General features: G+C 41.4%; 1 protein-coding gene across 2 annotated transcripts in view; it reads right to left on the reverse strand.

Annotated features, from left to right (window-relative positions):
• Positions 1–676: 676 nt before the first annotated feature.
• sgpl1 (sphingosine-1-phosphate lyase 1) overlaps positions 677–19,111 on the reverse strand; it is a 34,297-nt gene continuing 15,862 nt past the window's right edge. For both annotated transcript variants that reach the window (XM_024424424.2, XM_024424425.2), the window contains 11 exons: positions 18,445–18,592; positions 17,972–18,051; positions 17,639–17,767; positions 17,414–17,502; positions 10,542–10,650; positions 9,714–9,812; positions 9,401–9,547; positions 8,993–9,231; positions 7,904–8,050; positions 3,809–3,929; positions 677–3,557 (listed from right to left, as the gene is read on the reverse strand). In XM_024424424.2, coding sequence (XP_024280192.1) covers positions 3,399–3,557; positions 3,809–3,929; positions 7,904–8,050; positions 8,993–9,231; positions 9,401–9,547; positions 9,714–9,812; positions 10,542–10,650; positions 17,414–17,502; positions 17,639–17,767; positions 17,972–18,051; positions 18,445–18,592 — 1,467 coding nt within the window. In that variant the 3' untranslated portion in view covers positions 677–3,398. The remainder of the gene's footprint in view (positions 3,558–3,808; positions 3,930–7,903; positions 8,051–8,992; positions 9,232–9,400; positions 9,548–9,713; positions 9,813–10,541; positions 10,651–17,413; positions 17,503–17,638; positions 17,768–17,971; positions 18,052–18,444; positions 18,593–19,111) is intronic.

Consider the following 19,111-nt stretch of genomic DNA (forward strand, 5'->3'; position numbering starts at 1 on the left):
AATCTCTGAGCAATTGTAGTAGTATAAATTAATATAATTCCCCACATGTTTGAGCATACAATATTGCTCAGTATTTATTTTATTCAGTCATTATTGCTCATCTTTATCAAGTGTCAATTTCGTAACCCACAGTAAATGAAACATTCCTCTATCCCCAGCTGAGCAGATCAAGTGCTCTAAAATAAAAAGCATCAAAGGTACGTAATATGACTCTAGCTCTGACTACGAACTGTTGTTCATTCGTCATCAGTCTGTCTAGCCTACCATTTGTCTCAAATGGTTTTCCTCTGTCTAGTAAGCGGCAAATAAATGTGTCTGAATAACCAGTGTGTCTTTATTAATTTGTCAAAAGTGGCCTACAGATAAATGGGGCCAGCCACAGAATATTTCACCCCTCCTAGAAATCACAAGATGATAAATATATTCAATCTGATGAAACCTTGTTTATCTAAAAACAACAAATGGAACAGCTGTTGTGGTATTATTGAAAATTGTATGTCGCTTAGCTTCCGGTGTGCTGAAAGTATTTTTAAATCAATTGTTCTGCTGAAAAAAGGAGTGTAGTCAAGGCCAACAAATGCTTTCAAAAGGTGTTTCCTCTGGAGTAATGAAGGATAGCAAACAATTACACAATAGTCAGGGGTGGATGTAGTGATTTAGCAACCTCAGGCAAAAAAATGTTTTAAATTAGTTTTATACAGTATATAAAAAAGATGACTAGTATTATTTTTTAAATTATGCTCAGCTCACGAGATAGCTACAAACCCATGCCACTATATATTTTTTCAAAACATTTAATGTTATTATTTCAAATGAACAACACTTACATGTACGGTATAAAAGAGAACTGGACCTTACTGAACTCGATGTTATGAAGCCAAATCCCTGAGGCTGATCGATACATACAAATATAATCTACATTTCCTTAGAGATACATACATATATTTTTATGGATCTATTCATTGGCGTTACCCAATAGCACTCGTCAATCTAACCTATAAAAGGCATACAGGTAAATGCCTAATGCTGTTACAATTATGCCCATGCAACAACAACAGAAAGGCATGATCTACCATACCTCCTAGAGGGCAAGGTGCTTCGTTCAGATTTTCACAGGCACATTTTGTAAAGCTGACCCAATTCTCACTGTACAAGTTACAGATTATATGGTGGGGTAATCACTAAGCAGCAATTTCTCATGTACTAATACTACCACAATCATTTTCATAAAGGACATGTACATGTTTCTATTGCAATTGAAAATAATCTCCTGGCTATTGAAATGTCACAAAATATTAGTGGATGTTTCCCCATTGACGGCTCCACCGAAAAATAGAAACCACAGGATGAATCCGTCGCCAGGTCTCTGACAACTGTGTGCCTTTTTGAGGGCCACCCTGTCCATTGGTTTTCGTTCGTGCTACATAATCAAGCAGTGGCGCTAGAAAATCAAAAGAACAAACTAGAAACTGCAGCCCTCGGAGACCAGAATTGACCCCCAACAAACTAGTACTTGCCCTGCAGTCAAAAAGAAAGACACAATGGTTGAAGATAAGAAAAAGAAAGACGAGACCATTTGTGATAAAAAAAAAAACAGAAAAAGCAGTGGTCACATAGTCAATGCTTAATGATACACCAGGACGAGGCTAAAAGTCATCATATCATTCTTGTCAGACTATTTCCCTCCTTATGACTCCAGAAAGGGAAAACATCTACGACACAGACATGGAAAGAAAACAACTGATATGTACTTAAAGTTTGACTACAAACACTAACGTGAAAGCACATGGGAAAGATCAAAGGATTTTTGGGGTGTCCTACCAAGTGTACAGTAGGGGTGTGGTTTTTTTTTTGCAAACAGTTTGATCCCAGTAGCATTGCTTTTAAGAACAGTTTGCAGTTTATCAAATGCCATAACAGTTTAGTCTGAAATGTTTAAACCTTACATATGAAAAACCGAGACAGGCTTTTCCTGTCTTCTTTAGCCCTATAACTATGTTACTGGGTGAACAAGCAACACATTTGCATTGAACAGAAACTGAGGTAGATAAAATTAGAAGATAAGTTGATTATTTTAATACAAGAACACAAAATAATTATTAAATCTGAGTTGGAGACTTAAAACAGCCTATAAAAGATGCCGAAATAAGTTGTTTTCCATTCCTTGAGATCAATTCTGTTAAACCATTCGATTCACGGCTAAACCATTGACTCAAATAGAAAGGGGTAATGAATATGTGGTCAAATCAAAGGATTGTAAGTCTCAGATTCTTAACATATTGGCGGTGCACAGTATACTAGGTAGTGTACTACAGCAGCTGGGGTTTCCTGCTGCCTGAATTATTACTGAAACATGCAATTAGCCACAGACGGACGACAATTAGGAATACATGTATATATGCACTGTAGTACAATAAGTGGTTAGGAAAGTATTGTGCTAAATTCAAAAGGAGCTCAAGTCTTAAAAATGACTCAAGTTTGTTGTCCATAGAAATCCATGCAGATATGATTGCTCCTCTATCATTCATTACTATTCATTGGGTCATTATTTATTTCACTAGAAAATTAATGATTTTCAGTGAAAACTGTTACTTGTTGTAGATTATTCGAACAGAGAGATTTAAAATCAGTCATAAGTACCTGGAACATGAGTATTGAGAAGTATATCGTGTTCTGGTAGGGGGCAGTAGAGGGGTTCTCCCTGACTTATGATTGTGGTCTTGCTCTCGACCAAACATTACTTGGAGGCTAAAATGTTCTTCTATGAAAACATTTTTTATCTAGAGTATTTTCAATCACCACTTTAGAACGAGACAATTATGCGAGAGAGACAGCAGGATATTGTAAATTACAGAGTTCATAGCATCTAACTGAAGCAGAAAATCTTGAGACAGAACAGACATTGAAATTACCACTTGAATTAAACCGTCGTCAAGTGCTCTATAGAATTGAAAAAAAACTAATTTATATTACATTTTTTTAAAATGTTCTCTCAAAACCATACATAACTTTATCTGAATGGCTTGAGCTGCTATTCTACATATTTTACATGTGCTTTCACTTTCCATATATTTGAAAAATGCCTCGGTAGCTAAAAACAATGGCTTGTGCTTCTGAAGATATCTGAAAAAGGGTGTGTGGATAGATTAAAGGTGGGCAAGATAAGGCAACTGTTGAGTGATTCAATTGGTGGACCAGAGGTGAAGCAGGCTGGTAAGCAGGGCTGTGTTCATTAGGCACCAAACAGAAGGAAACACTAAAACAGGGAGGAACTACTTGAACTTGTCTAACAATAAACACTTATTTTCTTTTTCCGGTGCAAAACGTTTTACAACGCTTTCCATTGCGTGCCCTAATGAATATGACCCAGGTGTGTGTCCAGGCCACAGCCAAACTACTCAGTGGGCCTTGCCGTTGCTGTTGCCATTTATATGGGTCTTCTGGGGCTGAGAGGACCTTGGCTCCTCTGTGCTGTAGAGGCAGTCCAGGAAACCGCAGGAGATCTCTGTCACCATGGATCTGTCAGGGATGGACTGGGCCATGCCATAGATCGCTCCCTAGAACATGAACATTTATGAATGTAGAGCCATGTATCCAATAAGTTTGCAAATTAAAATATAAAACAAATATGTTTGCAAGCGAAGCCACTTTAGAGAACAATTTATTTTTTATTTTTTATTATTCTCTCATTTTAAGTGTGAATATTAAATCTCCAAAAAGAATCTTATACAATTGATATTTTCTATTAGAGCATTGGTGCACTGCTGGGAAGTTTATTCCAGGTAATGGAGTCAGCATTAACACTCACCATTCCAGTGGTCTTCTCATTGGGGTTCTTCAAAATGAGAGCCACCTGCTCTTTGACCTCACTGATGAACTGTTCGGCCACACCTTCCTGTGTGTGCAGCACTGTACAACAGATATGGATGCTGCGGTGGGACAGAGAGAATGTTGTTTAAAGAGACACAAAAGTACTTAAAACATTACTCAAAATGGTGCCCGGGGTAGGGCTGCATGATTAATCAAATTCCGATCCAAATTGCGATATTGAAATGTGCATATCTCAAGAGGCTGTGATTTCTCTCCTTTCTTTGACACTAGACTACCGTACCTACTCCGATGAGATTCGCTAGACTCCGTTCATTCCCTCTACATGCGCAGAGGATGCTGACCAATCACAAGAGACCTCTCTCGCTCTCTGCATGGCATGCAGAATTGGGCTACTTTGAAAACGAGGTCACGGGTGAAAATGTATTGGTCGCGGGTTTGCAGATTTTTGGGCTACTTCTAAATTGTACCGTGGCCGCCATTGCATTTCTCTTAAAAATATATACATTTCACTGTGACCTGCTACTGATGACTATCAGGCAGTGAGGCAGGCTGTTGCTGAGTGAGTGAGTGAGTGAGTGAGTGAGTGAGTGAGTGAGTGAGTGAGTGAGTGAGTGAGTGAGTGAGTGAGTGAGTGAGTGAGTGAGTGAGTGGGAGGACTGGTGGGGTGTGTGTGTGTTCAGCACAGTCAACACTGTTGAGATAGCGCTGCAGCAGGCAGTCATGACAAGTGATGTGAGAACAAACTAGCACTAGCTAGCTACATCCTTTTCCCTCATAACTCGTTTGTTGTGTCCTGACCGCCGCCAGTCTTACCAATCATTACTAGAGCCAACACAGCAAATAATTGTCTAACAGTTACAGAGAGAGACAGAGAGGATCGAACAATGTGCTTTCTTTCTGGGTATGTAGACAGGGCACAAAATGAAGGCCGTCCTGGGGACGCACAAAAAAATAAAATGTCTGGGACAGTTCAGACAGATTCAAAATTCATAGAACATACTGTACATGAATATATATATGATTTATTCACATTAGAACGGCAGCAATGCACACAAGGCAGTAGGCTATGCGCAAATGTTCCAAAATTAAATTAGCGGGAACACACCGTTCTAAAAAGCTAACTGCACATGCGAGAGGTTTCATGAGACAGATGGAAATATCCATTTGAAATTTTGAACGAGGGGAGATCTAAAGATGCAACAAATAGCATGGGTTGCTAATATGACTAGGATTGTGTCTTCGCCTGCTGGACAATGAAAATAAGTTTTGAAACAAGACATGCCTCAAAAATGACATAAAACCTCCAGGTTTATGGTTGCCTCTACTCAGACTGCAAGGTGGGTAGGGTGCAGCAGGCACTGGCCTTTCTCACGTGACAATAATACATTACCAAACATTTAATCCCACCCATCAACCTCAGGCCATCCCACCTATCACAGTAGACCATCCTCGTTTGGTTTCCACGTGACATTTTTTCAATTGTGATGTTTTACATTAATTATTAACCTTTCTAATCGCATAGTATCCACAGATTGTGAGCGAAAAGATGAAAGTGTTTAGTATGAGTATTATTATATTATTGATCGACTATGGCTTTCCAGAATCGCCCAATACTGCTATTTGTAAGGTTAGTTTTGTGATTCGTTTTTAAACCATTCCTGAACCTGTGACCAGAAACACACTTTATAGGGGCAATGCCAGAATAAATGATCCGGGCTCTTCACAGCAAAAGAAGTCAAGGGGTCTGAATACATTCCGAAGGCACTATGCCTTTTTCCACATTTTACAGCCTAATTCTAAAATGAGATTAAAAATATATTTTTCTCAGAAATCTACACACAATAATCCATAATGACAAAGCAAAAAAAAAAAGTTTAGAAATTTTTGCAAATTTAGTAAAAATAAATAAATAAAAACTAGCTTTACATAACATTTCAGACCCTTTGCTATGAGACTCAACATTGAGCTCAGGTGAATCCTGTTTCCATTGATCATCCATGAGATGTTTCTACAACTTGATTGGAGTCCACCTATGGTAAATTCAATTGATTGGACATGATTTGGAAAGGCACACACCTGTCTATATAAGGTCCCACAGTTGACAGGGCATGTCAGAGCAAAAATCAAGTCACGAGGTCGAAGGAATTATCCGTAGAGCTCCGAGACAGGATTGTGTCGAGACACAGATCTGGGGAAGGGTACCAAAACATTTCTGCAGCATTGAAGGATCCCAAGAACACAGTGGTCTCCATCATTCTTAAATGGAAGAAGATTGGAACCGCCAAGACTCTTCCTAGAGCTGGCCACCCTGCTTTATACATTTTTGCTATGCTGTAATAAAGGCTTTACACTCCCCCCCCATTAAAACAGCCTCTCTGCTATTACCTAATTCATTTAGTGTCGTTTACACTGTCCAAATAGTTTTTCTGCAGTGCGTAGTATGCAGTAGGAGTTGTATTGTATAACGAGCTTCACACTTATTTTTTTAATTCAGGGCTCATACATAGCCTATGCATATGCTTGAATATGTGTATGGGTGTTTTGAATTAATCATCACCTTAGAAAGCGCTGTTCATTTCAATTCATTGTTAGGCTTTGAAACAACATCCACAACGACCATGTTTGACTCCGTTTCAACCTGTTGTTGAACTTCTTTCTTCAAATTGATCAATGACAGTGAGGTGAGTTTTAAAAGCACAATACTGTTTTGATTAGTGTTTGTTTGAATTGCGTTAATGTCAGAGTGGTTAGAAGGACAATAGAGCCCCTGAGTACCAGGCCATTGGCGAGTTGGGTACTCTCAACACATGTCCTGATTGCATAAGAGGAGATTACATGACTCAACGGTCACGTGGAATTTAACCGACTCATGACTCATAACTGCTGGTGTGGCGGTAATACGGTAACAGCCCTAAGTGCATATAGTTTATTTGATTAAAACACATAGGATGTTTCTATATATGGAAAAACACACATTTTCTTTAAAAACAACAGATGACTGACTCTTGGTCGACCAATGATTTTCTTTGTCGGGGACAGCCCTAATGGAGTAAAAAGTACATACATTTTCTTTAGGAATGTAGTGGAGTAAAGGTTGTAAAAATATATATAAATAGTAAATTACAGATACCCCCAAAAAAACTACTTAAGTAGTACTTCAAAGTATTTTTACTTAAGTAGTTTACACCACTGAAGAAAAAAAGTGCTCGACAGCAGCAAAAGCCCCTCAGCCACCTACCGTAAACAGGCATTGATTGCCTATGCGTTTTCAAGTGTAACGTCCTACATAAAATAAACATCCCGCAGGCTATCCCTGAGGCTATCCCCTAGCCAAAGGCATGGTTCCTATTTACACATTCCGCAAAGACAGCTCCAAGAAGATGATAAACAAGCTGGACAGGAGATACAAGAATCCTACACTCTACAACAAAAATAAGGGAGAAGTTGAAACATGTCACATTGATTTACTGGACCAGACTCCAATGTTTTGGACAGGATTCACCTTGCCATCGGTAGGCTACGTGTTATATGTTTAAGGCACTTTGACATTTGATAAGCCTACATATACATAATTACACAATCACAAGCTTCCTATTGATCGGCAGCCTACGGTTAATTTAGGTTATTTAAGAAAGCAATGGTAAAATAGGAACTCCTCATTCATTCACGAATAAGTGCTGTGCTTACAGCGCACTATATTTGGATGACCACGTTAAACATTTACGTTTGTTAATATGTAGGTGGAATAATCCTATCTAGCCTATTACAACGTTGGAAAATATTTGTTTCATTTGCTTGTGTATTCATTCACACGAACTCATGTTAGAAGTGATGTTCTCCACCCCGACAATTGTTTTAACTATGTCTGATGGAATTACCAAGCTTTCACCCAAGTGTTCGCAATATCCGGCCCAAAGAAATCGCAATTAGATATTTTGTCCACATCGTGACTTTGTTTTCTGGTATTACCTCAGCATACAGTGCATAGTTAATATTCTATGAAAAAAGGTATACATTATAATTGATAAGTATGACAATTTCAAAGATGTGAAAAAAGTTTAGGGAAACATACCTGGATGGATACTGTAGCGTGTTGAGATTCCAACCCTTTGACGTCAGTGCATTGGATAAACGGAAAATGTCGAAGACGTCAGAGCCTATTGCCACCACGGACACTTCAGGGTCTCCAAACACAAACACTCCATTTATCTTACGGATTCTATCCAGAAATAAACAAAATCAACACACCTCAAATATTTATCCTATCCAAAAACATTGATCTCAATTTGCTTACAAAGAGCTCTTAGAAACAGTGAAATCTAACAATATTCTGGGCCTGTTGTAAATTAAAAGATGGTTTATGAACCAACAGAATGCGAATCAAACAAGCAAACTTGATGAAATAAAAACAACCATAATGTTTCTGATTGTACCTATAAAAGTTTCGATTTACCACATATCCAAATCTGGTTAAAACCTCCACAGGATCGGTGTCCCGACCTTGGGACGGTAGAGTTAATGTAGGCTAATGCAATTAGCATGAGGTTGTAAGTAACAAGAACATTTCCAAGGACATAGACATAACTGAAATTGGCAGAAAGCTTAAATTATTGTTAATTTAACTGCATTGTCCAATTTTCAGTGGCAATTACAATGAAATAATATCATGCTATTGTTTGAGGAGAGTGTACAGCTATGAACTTGAAAATGTATTAATAAACCAATTAGGCACATTGGGCAGTCTTGATACAAAATTATGAACAGAAATGCAATGCTTCATTAGATCAGTCTAAAACTTTGCATGTACAGTGCTGCCACCTAGTGGCCAAAATCTAAATTGCGACTGGGATGGAATAATGCATTATGGCCTTTCTCTTGCATTTCAATGATCATAGTACAAACAAACCATTTTTTTTCTTTTGTATTATCTTTTACCAGATCTAATGTGTTATATTCTCCTACATTCATTTCACATTTCCCCAAAATTCAAAGTGTTTCCTTTCAAAATGTTATCAAGAATATGCAAATCCTTGCTTCAGGTCTTAAGCTACAGGCAGTTAGATTTGGGTATGTCATTTTAGGCGATCCTTAAGAGGTTTTTTAACAGAGAAAGCCAAAAATCAAGGCCTATAATGTCTACAGTAAAAGATGGGTCTCTTACTCTGTCTTGATAGTTCGTGCAGTGTCAATGATCTTCTTAGTAGTCTTTATGTAGCCATCCTCTCCCATGTACATCATGGTGGCCCAGCACGCTGCGATGATACCGCCTGGCCGAGAACCTGCCACTGATGGGGATGCATAGATGCCCCCCTGCCAGTCTGGAGCCACAAAGTACTGGTAATGCCTGTACTGTTTGTCACTATACAGGATCACTGATGAACCTTTGGGGGCAAAGCCGTACTGGAGTAGAGGTAGATCAAAAAAACCTATCAATTAGTCAACAACAACCAGTCAACAAAACAACCCAAAAAAACGAGATGTTTATGAAACAATGAGCATCTTATGATTGAAAAGCAAGAGGGAGAAAAATGTTAGGTAAGACTGTCTGAGATCCACACCCTGTTCTTACCTTGTGTGTGTCTGCAGAGATGCTGGTCACACCCTTTACCCTGAAGTCAAAGGGAGCCAGTGGGTAATTGGCTTTGGCCATGAAAACTATTAGAAACCCTCCCAAACAAGCATCCACATGCAGAGGGAGGTTGTACTTTACAGCCAGCTGAAAAACACCATGTGTGATGGATTAGGTCATTTCAGGTAAAGTACTATGCAACAAGATTGTTACTACACAGGTACACAAGCAACTTCATGTATGAATTACCGGTTTTTAAAATGAATTTTCCCATGACTTAGTATGAGAAGTAGATAACAAAGAGACGCTTTACCTTTCCTACTTCCTCAATAGGATCAATGATTCCATGGGGGAACTGGGGTGCGGAGCATACCAGCATGGCTGTGTTCTTGTTGATGGCTCGCCTCATAGCCTATACAAAACAACTAGGAGTTATCAGGAGTTAAAAGGAATTGTGATATTGCTTTAAGACAAATGATTATGGCGATGATAAGTCTCATCCACCCTCACTAAGAACCAGTCATTCTAATGTCATTGTTGCCACCATGTTTTTCGTAGGCCCGGGACAACACCAGTATTGCGATACTGGCAAGGAAACAAAACATGAAGCAGATTTAACTTCTTTAGGAAAACAGCTCTAATTCTGGAAACAAACATCATTACGTTGTCATCCAGAGTGACATTAATTTATTTTTCCAAGCTACGTCACACAATATTTTAGGTTTGCAGTTTTTTTTAAAGGACCAAAGAGTTCATTCTTGCCATGGAAAAAAGAGAGATGGAAAAAAAAAAAGAAAAAAAAAGAATAGGGCTGTGACGATACCTGTAACTATTGTCATGTCTGAAATTGTCATCTTAAAACAGTCCAAAACAGAGGAAGAGTTCCCCAGTCAGTCACGGCAGTGACAGTCATTAGTTAAAGTAGTGTCACGTTGCAAGACAACACACCGTATTCTTGTTACCTAAAGTAGGCTGGGGTCAAGGCTACCAGTTACAATTGGGAATTTGTAAACCAACCAACCTACATTTACTCTGACCTTCTGTGTATGCAGACCTTTTGTTTATTGAGCACGGACTGACTTTCCAGTCAAGTTATTATTTGGACTAACCATTAGTATAGGAACAAAATAAATATTTGCACCTTAACATCCACTTTCAAGGTCTTCTTGTCCAGGGGGATGTGAACAAGCTTCATTCCAAAGTAGTTTGCTGCTTTGTCAAAGGCTGCATGAACACTGACTGGTGCGACACTGCAAAATTAGGGGAGGAAATACAGCACAGATTATTCCCTGTACTGTATAAAAATGCATTTCACAGGCGATATAACCCGTATATAGAGCCACAATCACCATTTTATGAGACAGCAAACATTGAGAATGCAAATCAAGCTTGTTCTGAGACCAACTCAAATTTGATTAGTCACATGAGCCGAATACAACAGGTGTAGGTAGACCTTACAGTGAAAAGCTTACTAACGAGCCCCTAATCAACAATGCAGATTCAAAACATTTAAGTTAAGAATAAGAGATAAAAGTAACAAGTAATTAAAGAGCAGCAGCAAAATAACAATAGCGAGACTATACAGTTGAAGTCGGAAGTTTACATACACTTAGGTTGGAGTCATTAAACCTTGTTTTTCAACCACTCCACAGATATCTTGTAAACAAACTATAGTTTTGGCAAGTCGGTTAGCACATCTACTTTGTGCATGACAAGTCATTTTTCCAACAATTCTTTACATACAGATTATTTCATGATATCACAATTCCAGTGGGTCAGAAGTTTACATACAGTAAGTTGACTGAACCTTTAAACAGCTTGGAAAATTCCAGAAAATTATGTCATGGTATTAGAAGCTTCTGATAGGCTTATTGACATCATTTGAGTCAATTGGAGGTGTACCCGTTGATGTATTTCATGGTCTACCTTCAAACTCAGTGCCTCTTTGCTTGACATTATGGGAAAATCAAAAGAAAATCAGCCAAGACCTCAGTAAACAAATTGTAGACCTCCGGTTCATCCTTGGGAGCAATTTCCAAACGCCTGAAGGTACCACGTTTATCTGTACAAACAATAGTACGCAAGTATAAACATCATGGGACCACGCAGCCGTCAAACCGCTCATGAAGGAGACGCGGTCGGGTCTCTTAGAAATTAACGTACTGTGGTGCGAAAAGTGCAAATCAATCCAAGAACAGCAAAGGACCTTGTGAAGATGCTGGAAGAAAAAGGTACAAAAGTATCTATATCCACAGTAAAACAAGTCCTATAGCGACATAACCTGAAAGGCCACTCAGCAAGGAAGAAGCCATCGCTCCAAAACCCCCATAAAAAAAGCCAGACTACGGTTTGCAACTGCACATGGGGACAAAGATCGTACTTTTTGGAGAAATGTCCTCTGGTCTGATGAAACAAAAATAGAATTGTTTGGCCAAAATGACCATCGTTATGTTTGGAGGAAAAAGGGGGATGCTTGCAAGCCAAAGAACACCATCCCAACTGTAAAGCACGGGGGTGGCAGCATCATGTTGTGGGGGTGCTTTGCTGCAGGAGGGACGGGTATACTTCACAAAATAGATGGCATCATGAGGCAGGAAAATTATGTGGATATCTTGAAGCAACATCTCAAGACATCAGTCAGGAAGTTCAAGTTTGGTCGCAAATGGGTCTTCCAAATGGACAATGACCCCAAGCATACTTACAAAGTTGTGGCAAAATGGCTTAAGGACAACAAAGTCAAGGTATTGGCAAGGCCATCACAAAACCCTGACCTCAATCCACTTAGAAAATGTGTGGGCAGAACTGAAAAGCGTGTGCGAGCAAGGAGGCCTACAAACCTGACACAGCTACACCAGCGCTGTCCAGAGGAATGGGCCAAAATTCACGCAACTCATTGTGAGAAGCTTGTGGAAGGCTACCCGAAAAGTTTGACCCAAGTTAAACAATTTAAAAGGCAATGCTACCAAATACTAATTGAGTGTATGCAAACTTCTGACCCACGGACTGTGATGAAAGAAATAAAAGCTGAAATAAATCATTCTCTACTATTATTCTGACATTTCACATTAAAATAAAGTGGTGATCCTAACTGACCTAAGACAGGGTATTTTTACTAAGATTAAATGTTAGGAATTGTGAAAAACTGAGTTTATATGTATTTGGCTAAGGTGTACGTAAACTTCCGACTTCAACTGTATACAGGGGGTACTGATACAGGGTCAATGTGCGGCGGCGCCGGTTATTTACGGTAGAATGTACATGTAGGTAGAGTTATTAAAGTGACTATGCATAGATAACAACAGAGAGTAGCAGTGGTGTAAAGAGGGGGTGAGGGGCCACAGCAAATAGTCTGGGTAGCCATTTGACTAGATGTTCAGGAGTCTTATGGCTTGGGGGTAGAAGCTGTTTAGAAGCCTCTTGGACCTAGACTTGGCGCTCCGGTACCGCATGCCGTGCGGTAGCAGAGAGAACAGTCTATGACTATGGTGGCTGGAGTCTTCGACAATTTTTAGGGCCTTCCTCTGACACCGCCTGGTATAGAGGTCCTGGATGGCAGGAAGCTTGGCCCCAGTGATGTACTGGCCCGTTCGCACTACCCTCTGTAGTGCCTTGCGGTCAGAGGCCGAGCAGTTGCCATACCAGGCGGTGATGCAACCTGTCAGGATGCTCTTGATGGTGCAGCTGTAGAACCTTTTGAGGATCTGAGGACCCATGCAAAATATTTTCAGTCTCCTAAGGGGGAATAGGTTTTGTCTTGGTGTGCCTGTCTTCCGTGTGCTTGGACCATGTTAGTTTGTTGGTGATGTGGACACCAAGGAACTTGAAGCTCTCAACCTGATCCACTGCAGCCCAGTCGATGAGAATGGGGGCGTGCACGGTCCTCTTTTTCCTGTAGTCCACAATCATCTCCTTTGTCTTGTTCACGTTGAGGGAGAGGTTGTTGTCCAGGCACTACACGGCCAGGTCTCTGACTCCTCCCTATAGGCTGGTCTCATCGTTGTCGGTAATCAGGCCTACCACTGTTGTGTCATCAGCAAACTTATTGATGGTGTTGGAGTTGTGTCTGGCCATGCAGTCATGAGCGAACAGGGAGTACATGAGTGGACTGAGCCTGCACCCCTGTGGGGCCCCAGTGTTGAGGATCAGCGTAGCGGATGTGTTGTTACCTACCCTTACCACCTGGGGAGCAGCCCATCTGAAAGTCCAGGTTCCAGTTGCAGAGGGAGGTGTTTAATCCCAGGGACCTGAGCTTTGAGGGCACTATGGCGTTGAACGCTGAGCTGTAGTCAATGAAAAGCATTCTCACATAGGTGTTCCTTTTGTCCAGGTGGGAAAGGAAGGTGTGGCGTGCAATGTAGATTGTATCAACTGTGGATCTGTTGGGGCGGTATGCAAATTGGAGTGGGTCTAGGGTTTCTGGGATGATGGTGTTGATGTGAGCCATGACCAGCCTTTCAAAGCACTTCATGGCTACAGACGTGAGTGTAGTGAGTGTAGTGAGGTAGTCGTTTAGGCAGGGACTATGGTGGTCTGCTTGAAACATGTTGGTATTACAGACTCGAACAGGGAGAAGTTGAAAATGTCAGTGAAGACACTTGCCAGTTGGTCAGCACATGCTCACAGTACACATCCTGGTAATCCGTCTGGCCCTGTGGTCCTTTTGAATGTTGACCTGTTTAAAGGTCTTCCTCACATCGGCTGCATAGAGCGTGATCACACAGTCTTCTGGAACAGCTGGTGCTCTCATGCATGCTACAGTGTTATTTGCCTCGAAGCGAGCATAGAAGTAGTTTAGCTCATGTAATCATTATATAAAGTGCCATTGTTTAAAGTGACTAGTGATACATTTATTACATCAAATTATTAAAGTGGCTAGAGATTTGAGTCAGCATGTTGGCAGCAGCCACTCAATGTTAGTGATGGCAGTTTTCCAGTCTCTATCTCAAGGCCATCAGACTGTTAAACAGCTTCTCGGTCCCAGCTTTGAAGTACTTGTACTGCCCTCGCCTTCTGGATGATAGTGGGGTGAACTGGCAGTGGCAGTGTCCTTGATAATATTTTTGGCCTTCCTGTGACATCGGGTGATGTTGGTGCCCTGGAGGGCAGGTTGTTTGCCCCATGGTGATGCATTGTGCAGACCGCACTACCCTCTGGAGAGCCTTACGGTTGAGGGCGGAGCAGTTGCCGTGCCAGGCGGTGATACATCACGACAGGATGCTCTCGATTGTGCATCTGTAAATGTTTGTGGAGGGTTTTTGGTGACAAGCCAAATTTCTTCAGCCTCCTAAGATTGAAGAGGTGCTGTTGAGCCTTCTTCACAACACAGTCTGTGTGGGTGGACCATTTCAATTTGTCCGTGATGTGTATGCCGAGGAACTTAAAAACTTTCCACCTTCTCCACTACTGTACAGTCAATGTGGATAGGGGGGTGCTCCCTCTGCTGTTTCCTGATGTCCACAATCATCTCCTTTGTTTTGTTGACGTTGAGTGTGAGGTTATTTTCCTGACACCACACTCCGAGGGCCCTCACCTCGTCCCCGTAGGCCATCTCGTCGTTGTTGGTAATCAAGCCTACCACTGTAGTGTCGTCTGCAAACTTGATGATTGATTTGGAGGCGTGCTTGGCCACGCAGTCATGGATGAACAGGGAGTACAGGAGAGGGCTGAGAACACACCCTTGTCGGGCCCCAGTGTTGAGGATCAGCAGGGTGGAGATGTTTCCTACCCTCACCACCTGGGGGTGGTTCATCAGAAAGTCCAGGACCCAGTTGCACAGGGCGGGGTCAAGACCCAGGGTCTCGAGCTTAATGACGAGTTGAGGGTACTATGGTATTAAATGCTGAGCTGTAGTCAATAAACAGCATTCTTACATAGGTATTCCTCTTGTGTCGTGGTCAGATGTGTCGAAAGGAGGGCGGGAGAGGACTTTGTATGCATCGCAGAAGTTAGAGTAGCAATGACCCAGAATGCTGCCAGCTCGAGTCGCGCAATCGACATGCTGATAAAATTTAGGGAGCCTTGATTTCAGATTAGTTTAGTTAAAATCCCCAGCTTCAATAAATGCAGACTCAGGATATATGGTTTCCAGTTTACATAGAGTCCAGTGAAGTTCTTTCAGGGCGTCGAGGTATCTGCTTGGGGGGGGATATACACGGCTGTGGTTATAATCGAAGAGAATTCTCTTGGTTGATAATGCGGTCGGCATTTGATTGTAAGGAATTCTAGGTCAGGTGAACAAAAGGACTTGAGTTCCTGTATGTTGTTATGATCACACTATGAGTTGAATCATAAGGCATACACCCCCATCCTTCTTCTTACCATAGAGTTGTTTGTTTCTGTCGGCGCGATACGTGAAGAAACCGGATGGCTGTACTGACTCTGATAACATATCCTGAGTGAGCAATGTTTCTGTGAAAGAGAGAATGTTACAATCTCTGATGTCTCTCTGGAGGGCCACCCTTGCTCAAATTTCGTCTACCTTGTTGTCAAGAGACTGGACATTGGCGAGTAGTATACTCAGAAGAGGTGAGTCCGTCTACAGAGCCTGACCAGAAGACCGCTCCGTCTGCCCCTTCTGTGGCGCCGTTGTTTTGGGTCGCCTACTGGGATCAGATCCATTGTTCTGGGTGGTGGTCCGAACAGATGATCCACTTCGGGAAAGTCGTATTCCTGGTCGTAATGTTGGTAAGTTGACGTTGCTCTTATAGCCAATAGTTATTCCGGCTGTATGTAATAATACTTAAGATTTCCTGGGGTAACAATGTAAGAAATAATACATAATACTTATTGATGAAGCCAATGACTGATGGTGTACTCCTCAATGCCATCGAAGGAATCCCGGAACATATTCCAGTCTGTGCTAGCAAAACAGTCCTGTAGCTTAGCATCTGCTTCCTCTGACCACTTTTTTATTGATCTCATCACTGGTGCTTCCTGCTTTAATTTTTGCTTGTAAGCAGGAATCAGGAGGATAGAATTGTGGTCTGATTTGCCAAATGGAGGGCGAGGGAGAGCTTTGTATGCGCTGTGTTTGTGGAGTATAGGTGGTCCAGAGTTATTTTTCCTCTGGTTGCACATTTAACATACTGACAGAAATTTGGTAAAACTGATTTAAGTTTCCCTGCATTAAATTCCCCAGCTACTAGGAGTGCCGCCTCTCTGTGAGCATGGTCTTGTTTGCTTATGGCGGAATACAGCTCATTCCATGCTGCCTTATTGCCAGCCTCTGACTGTGGTGGTATGTAAAACAGCTACAAACTCTCCCGATAGGTAGTGTGGTCTACAGCTTATCATGAGATACTCTACCTCAGGCGAGCAATATCTTGAGACTTCCTTAGATATTGTGCACCAGCTGTTGTTTACAAAAATACATAGACCGCTGCCCCTTGTCTTACCAGACGCCGCAGTTTAATCCTGCCACTACATCATATAACCAGCCAGCTGTATGTTGATAGTGTCATCATTCAGCCACGACTCCGTGAAGCATAAGATGTTACAGTTTTTAATGTCCTTTGGTAGTTTAGTCTTCCACGCAACTCGTCAATTTTATTGTTCAAAGATTGCACGTCTGCTAGCAGAATGGAGGGAAGTGGGGTTTATTCGATCGGCTAAGAATTCTCAGAAGGCAGCCAGACCTTCGCCCCCTCTTTCTCTGCCTCCTCTTCACGCAGATTACGGAGATCGGGGCCTGTTCCCGAGGAAGCAGAGTATCCTTCGCGTCGGGCTCGTCAGAGTCGTGAAAGGAAAAAGAGGATTCTGTTAGTCCGTGGTGAGTAATCGCAGTCCTGATGTCTAGAAGTTATTTTCGGTCATAAGAGACGGACGGTAGCGGCAACATTTATGTACAAAATAAGTTTCAAAAATAAGTTAAACAACGCAAATAAATTAACAAAAAAAAAAAAACTATTGGCTGGGGCCACGTAAAACGTCTGCCATCCTCTCCGGTGCCATTTTACCCATCTGGTGTGCCATGAATAAAAATAATCTGGGGCTATATTTTGACAGTGAACTTACATTTCAGGATGTTTCACACCCCGCTCATAGGCCATGTCTCTGTACGCCTTGCATGCCATCAATATGCTTTCAGTTCCTCCGGAGGTGACCTGAACAAAGCAGAAACAGCAGCAGTAATCAGTGTTCAAAATATGCTGGTGCATACGTTTTGATTATTCTCTTGAGAAGAACATTTACCAAACCCTAGGTCAGTGAGTCTTGTGGGAGTACTGAAGGTAAACTCACTGTGCCACAAGAGGTGGGACCACCGTTGAAGAGGGTACACGCCATTCTCACAATCTCTGCCTCCATCTTCCTCACACCGGGAAAGAGGTCTGGGTGAAGTGGGTTGCTCCATGCAAAGTCTCCATATACCTAGAAACAAAAAGGAGGAATATAAGAAGGGAATCACTAAGCGATGAGATTTGTCATATAAACAAGGGATATTCAGACTGTAGAATGAGCTTTAAATTAAAGAAAATCTATTACTCAAAACACTACACACAGATGTTAAACTTGATTGTTCATTCAAAGAATTCAAGACAAAACAAAGACTGTTGTTTTGTGGACTAGACATACCTTCACCAAAAGTTTGGTAAGTGTCTGATCTCCCCAGTACACTGCGCCTGAAACTCGTCCTTTCTCCCAATCCACTTCATCTGCGAAGAGCAGACAACAGCAATACCTCAGGAAATGACTACCGTATATATATTATAATTTCACAACTTTCCCTACAAATAAAACCAATGCTAAAAACACCCTGTGCAACAGGCACACTTGTCAAAACTTTTGCCACAAGTAGCCAATACAAAAAGGCACGTTAGGTCATTTGCTCCGTAATAAGCCATTATATTATGCCATTACATTATATTATTTCTCAACAAAAACACAGTCTAGAACATACCAGTGCATCTTACTCTGTATTTTGTTTTCTATGATATAGTCAATACCATATATGTAGGGCGGTAAGTCAACGGTCCCATAGGCTACAAAGACAGAATGTAGAAAAATAAGCTCCAGAAACTGCTCTGGGACAACTCTCAGCCACTTACTCAGTGTTTGATACTCTCTGATCCGGTCTAGAACTTGAACTTGGCTAAGCCCTTTTTCAGGCAGCTGTTTAGTGTAGCTCATGCCCTCCTTCAGTGTGCAAAGACTGAGAGACATGTCAGCCAGGGCCTTTTTCAGCTGGTTCTGGATCTGTTGCAAAGAGACACCGAGTTAGTTACATTACACACATCACCGCTCAGACAACACAAACCATTCCCAAGGAGCGGTGGCATTGAGGAGAGTGTTTAGGCTACAACACTCTGGCGTTCACAACTTATCTAAAAGTGTTCTCGGAAATATTGAAAATATATGAAAGCAATCAAAACTAGCTAGTTGTTTAAGTATAGGTGATCGCCCAGATCTTCCTGGCATGCTATCCAAATATGTTTGTGGCTAGACAGCACTCAACTTATATCATGTAAATTTAGATGTAACCATCAGATTAAAGTGTAGCCTGTTAAATCCAAATAGTTTTAGTCATTCTGTAATGACCAACAGTAACCCAAACATTATCACAAGTCCATGATGTAAACTGTGTCAAAGGACTCAACCCCCCCTCCCCCGCCCCCCTCCCCGCATGCCGACACTCGAGTCATCAGTGAGTGACTCATACCACGCCAGACAAGGAAGAGTCAGAGCACATCTGTGGAATAGAGGAACACAATAACC

This window comes from Oncorhynchus tshawytscha, linkage group LG06 (assembly GCF_018296145.1).
Source record: "Oncorhynchus tshawytscha isolate Ot180627B linkage group LG06, Otsh_v2.0, whole genome shotgun sequence".
In the NCBI taxonomy this organism is placed as follows: Eukaryota; Metazoa; Chordata; class Actinopteri; order Salmoniformes; family Salmonidae; genus Oncorhynchus; species Oncorhynchus tshawytscha.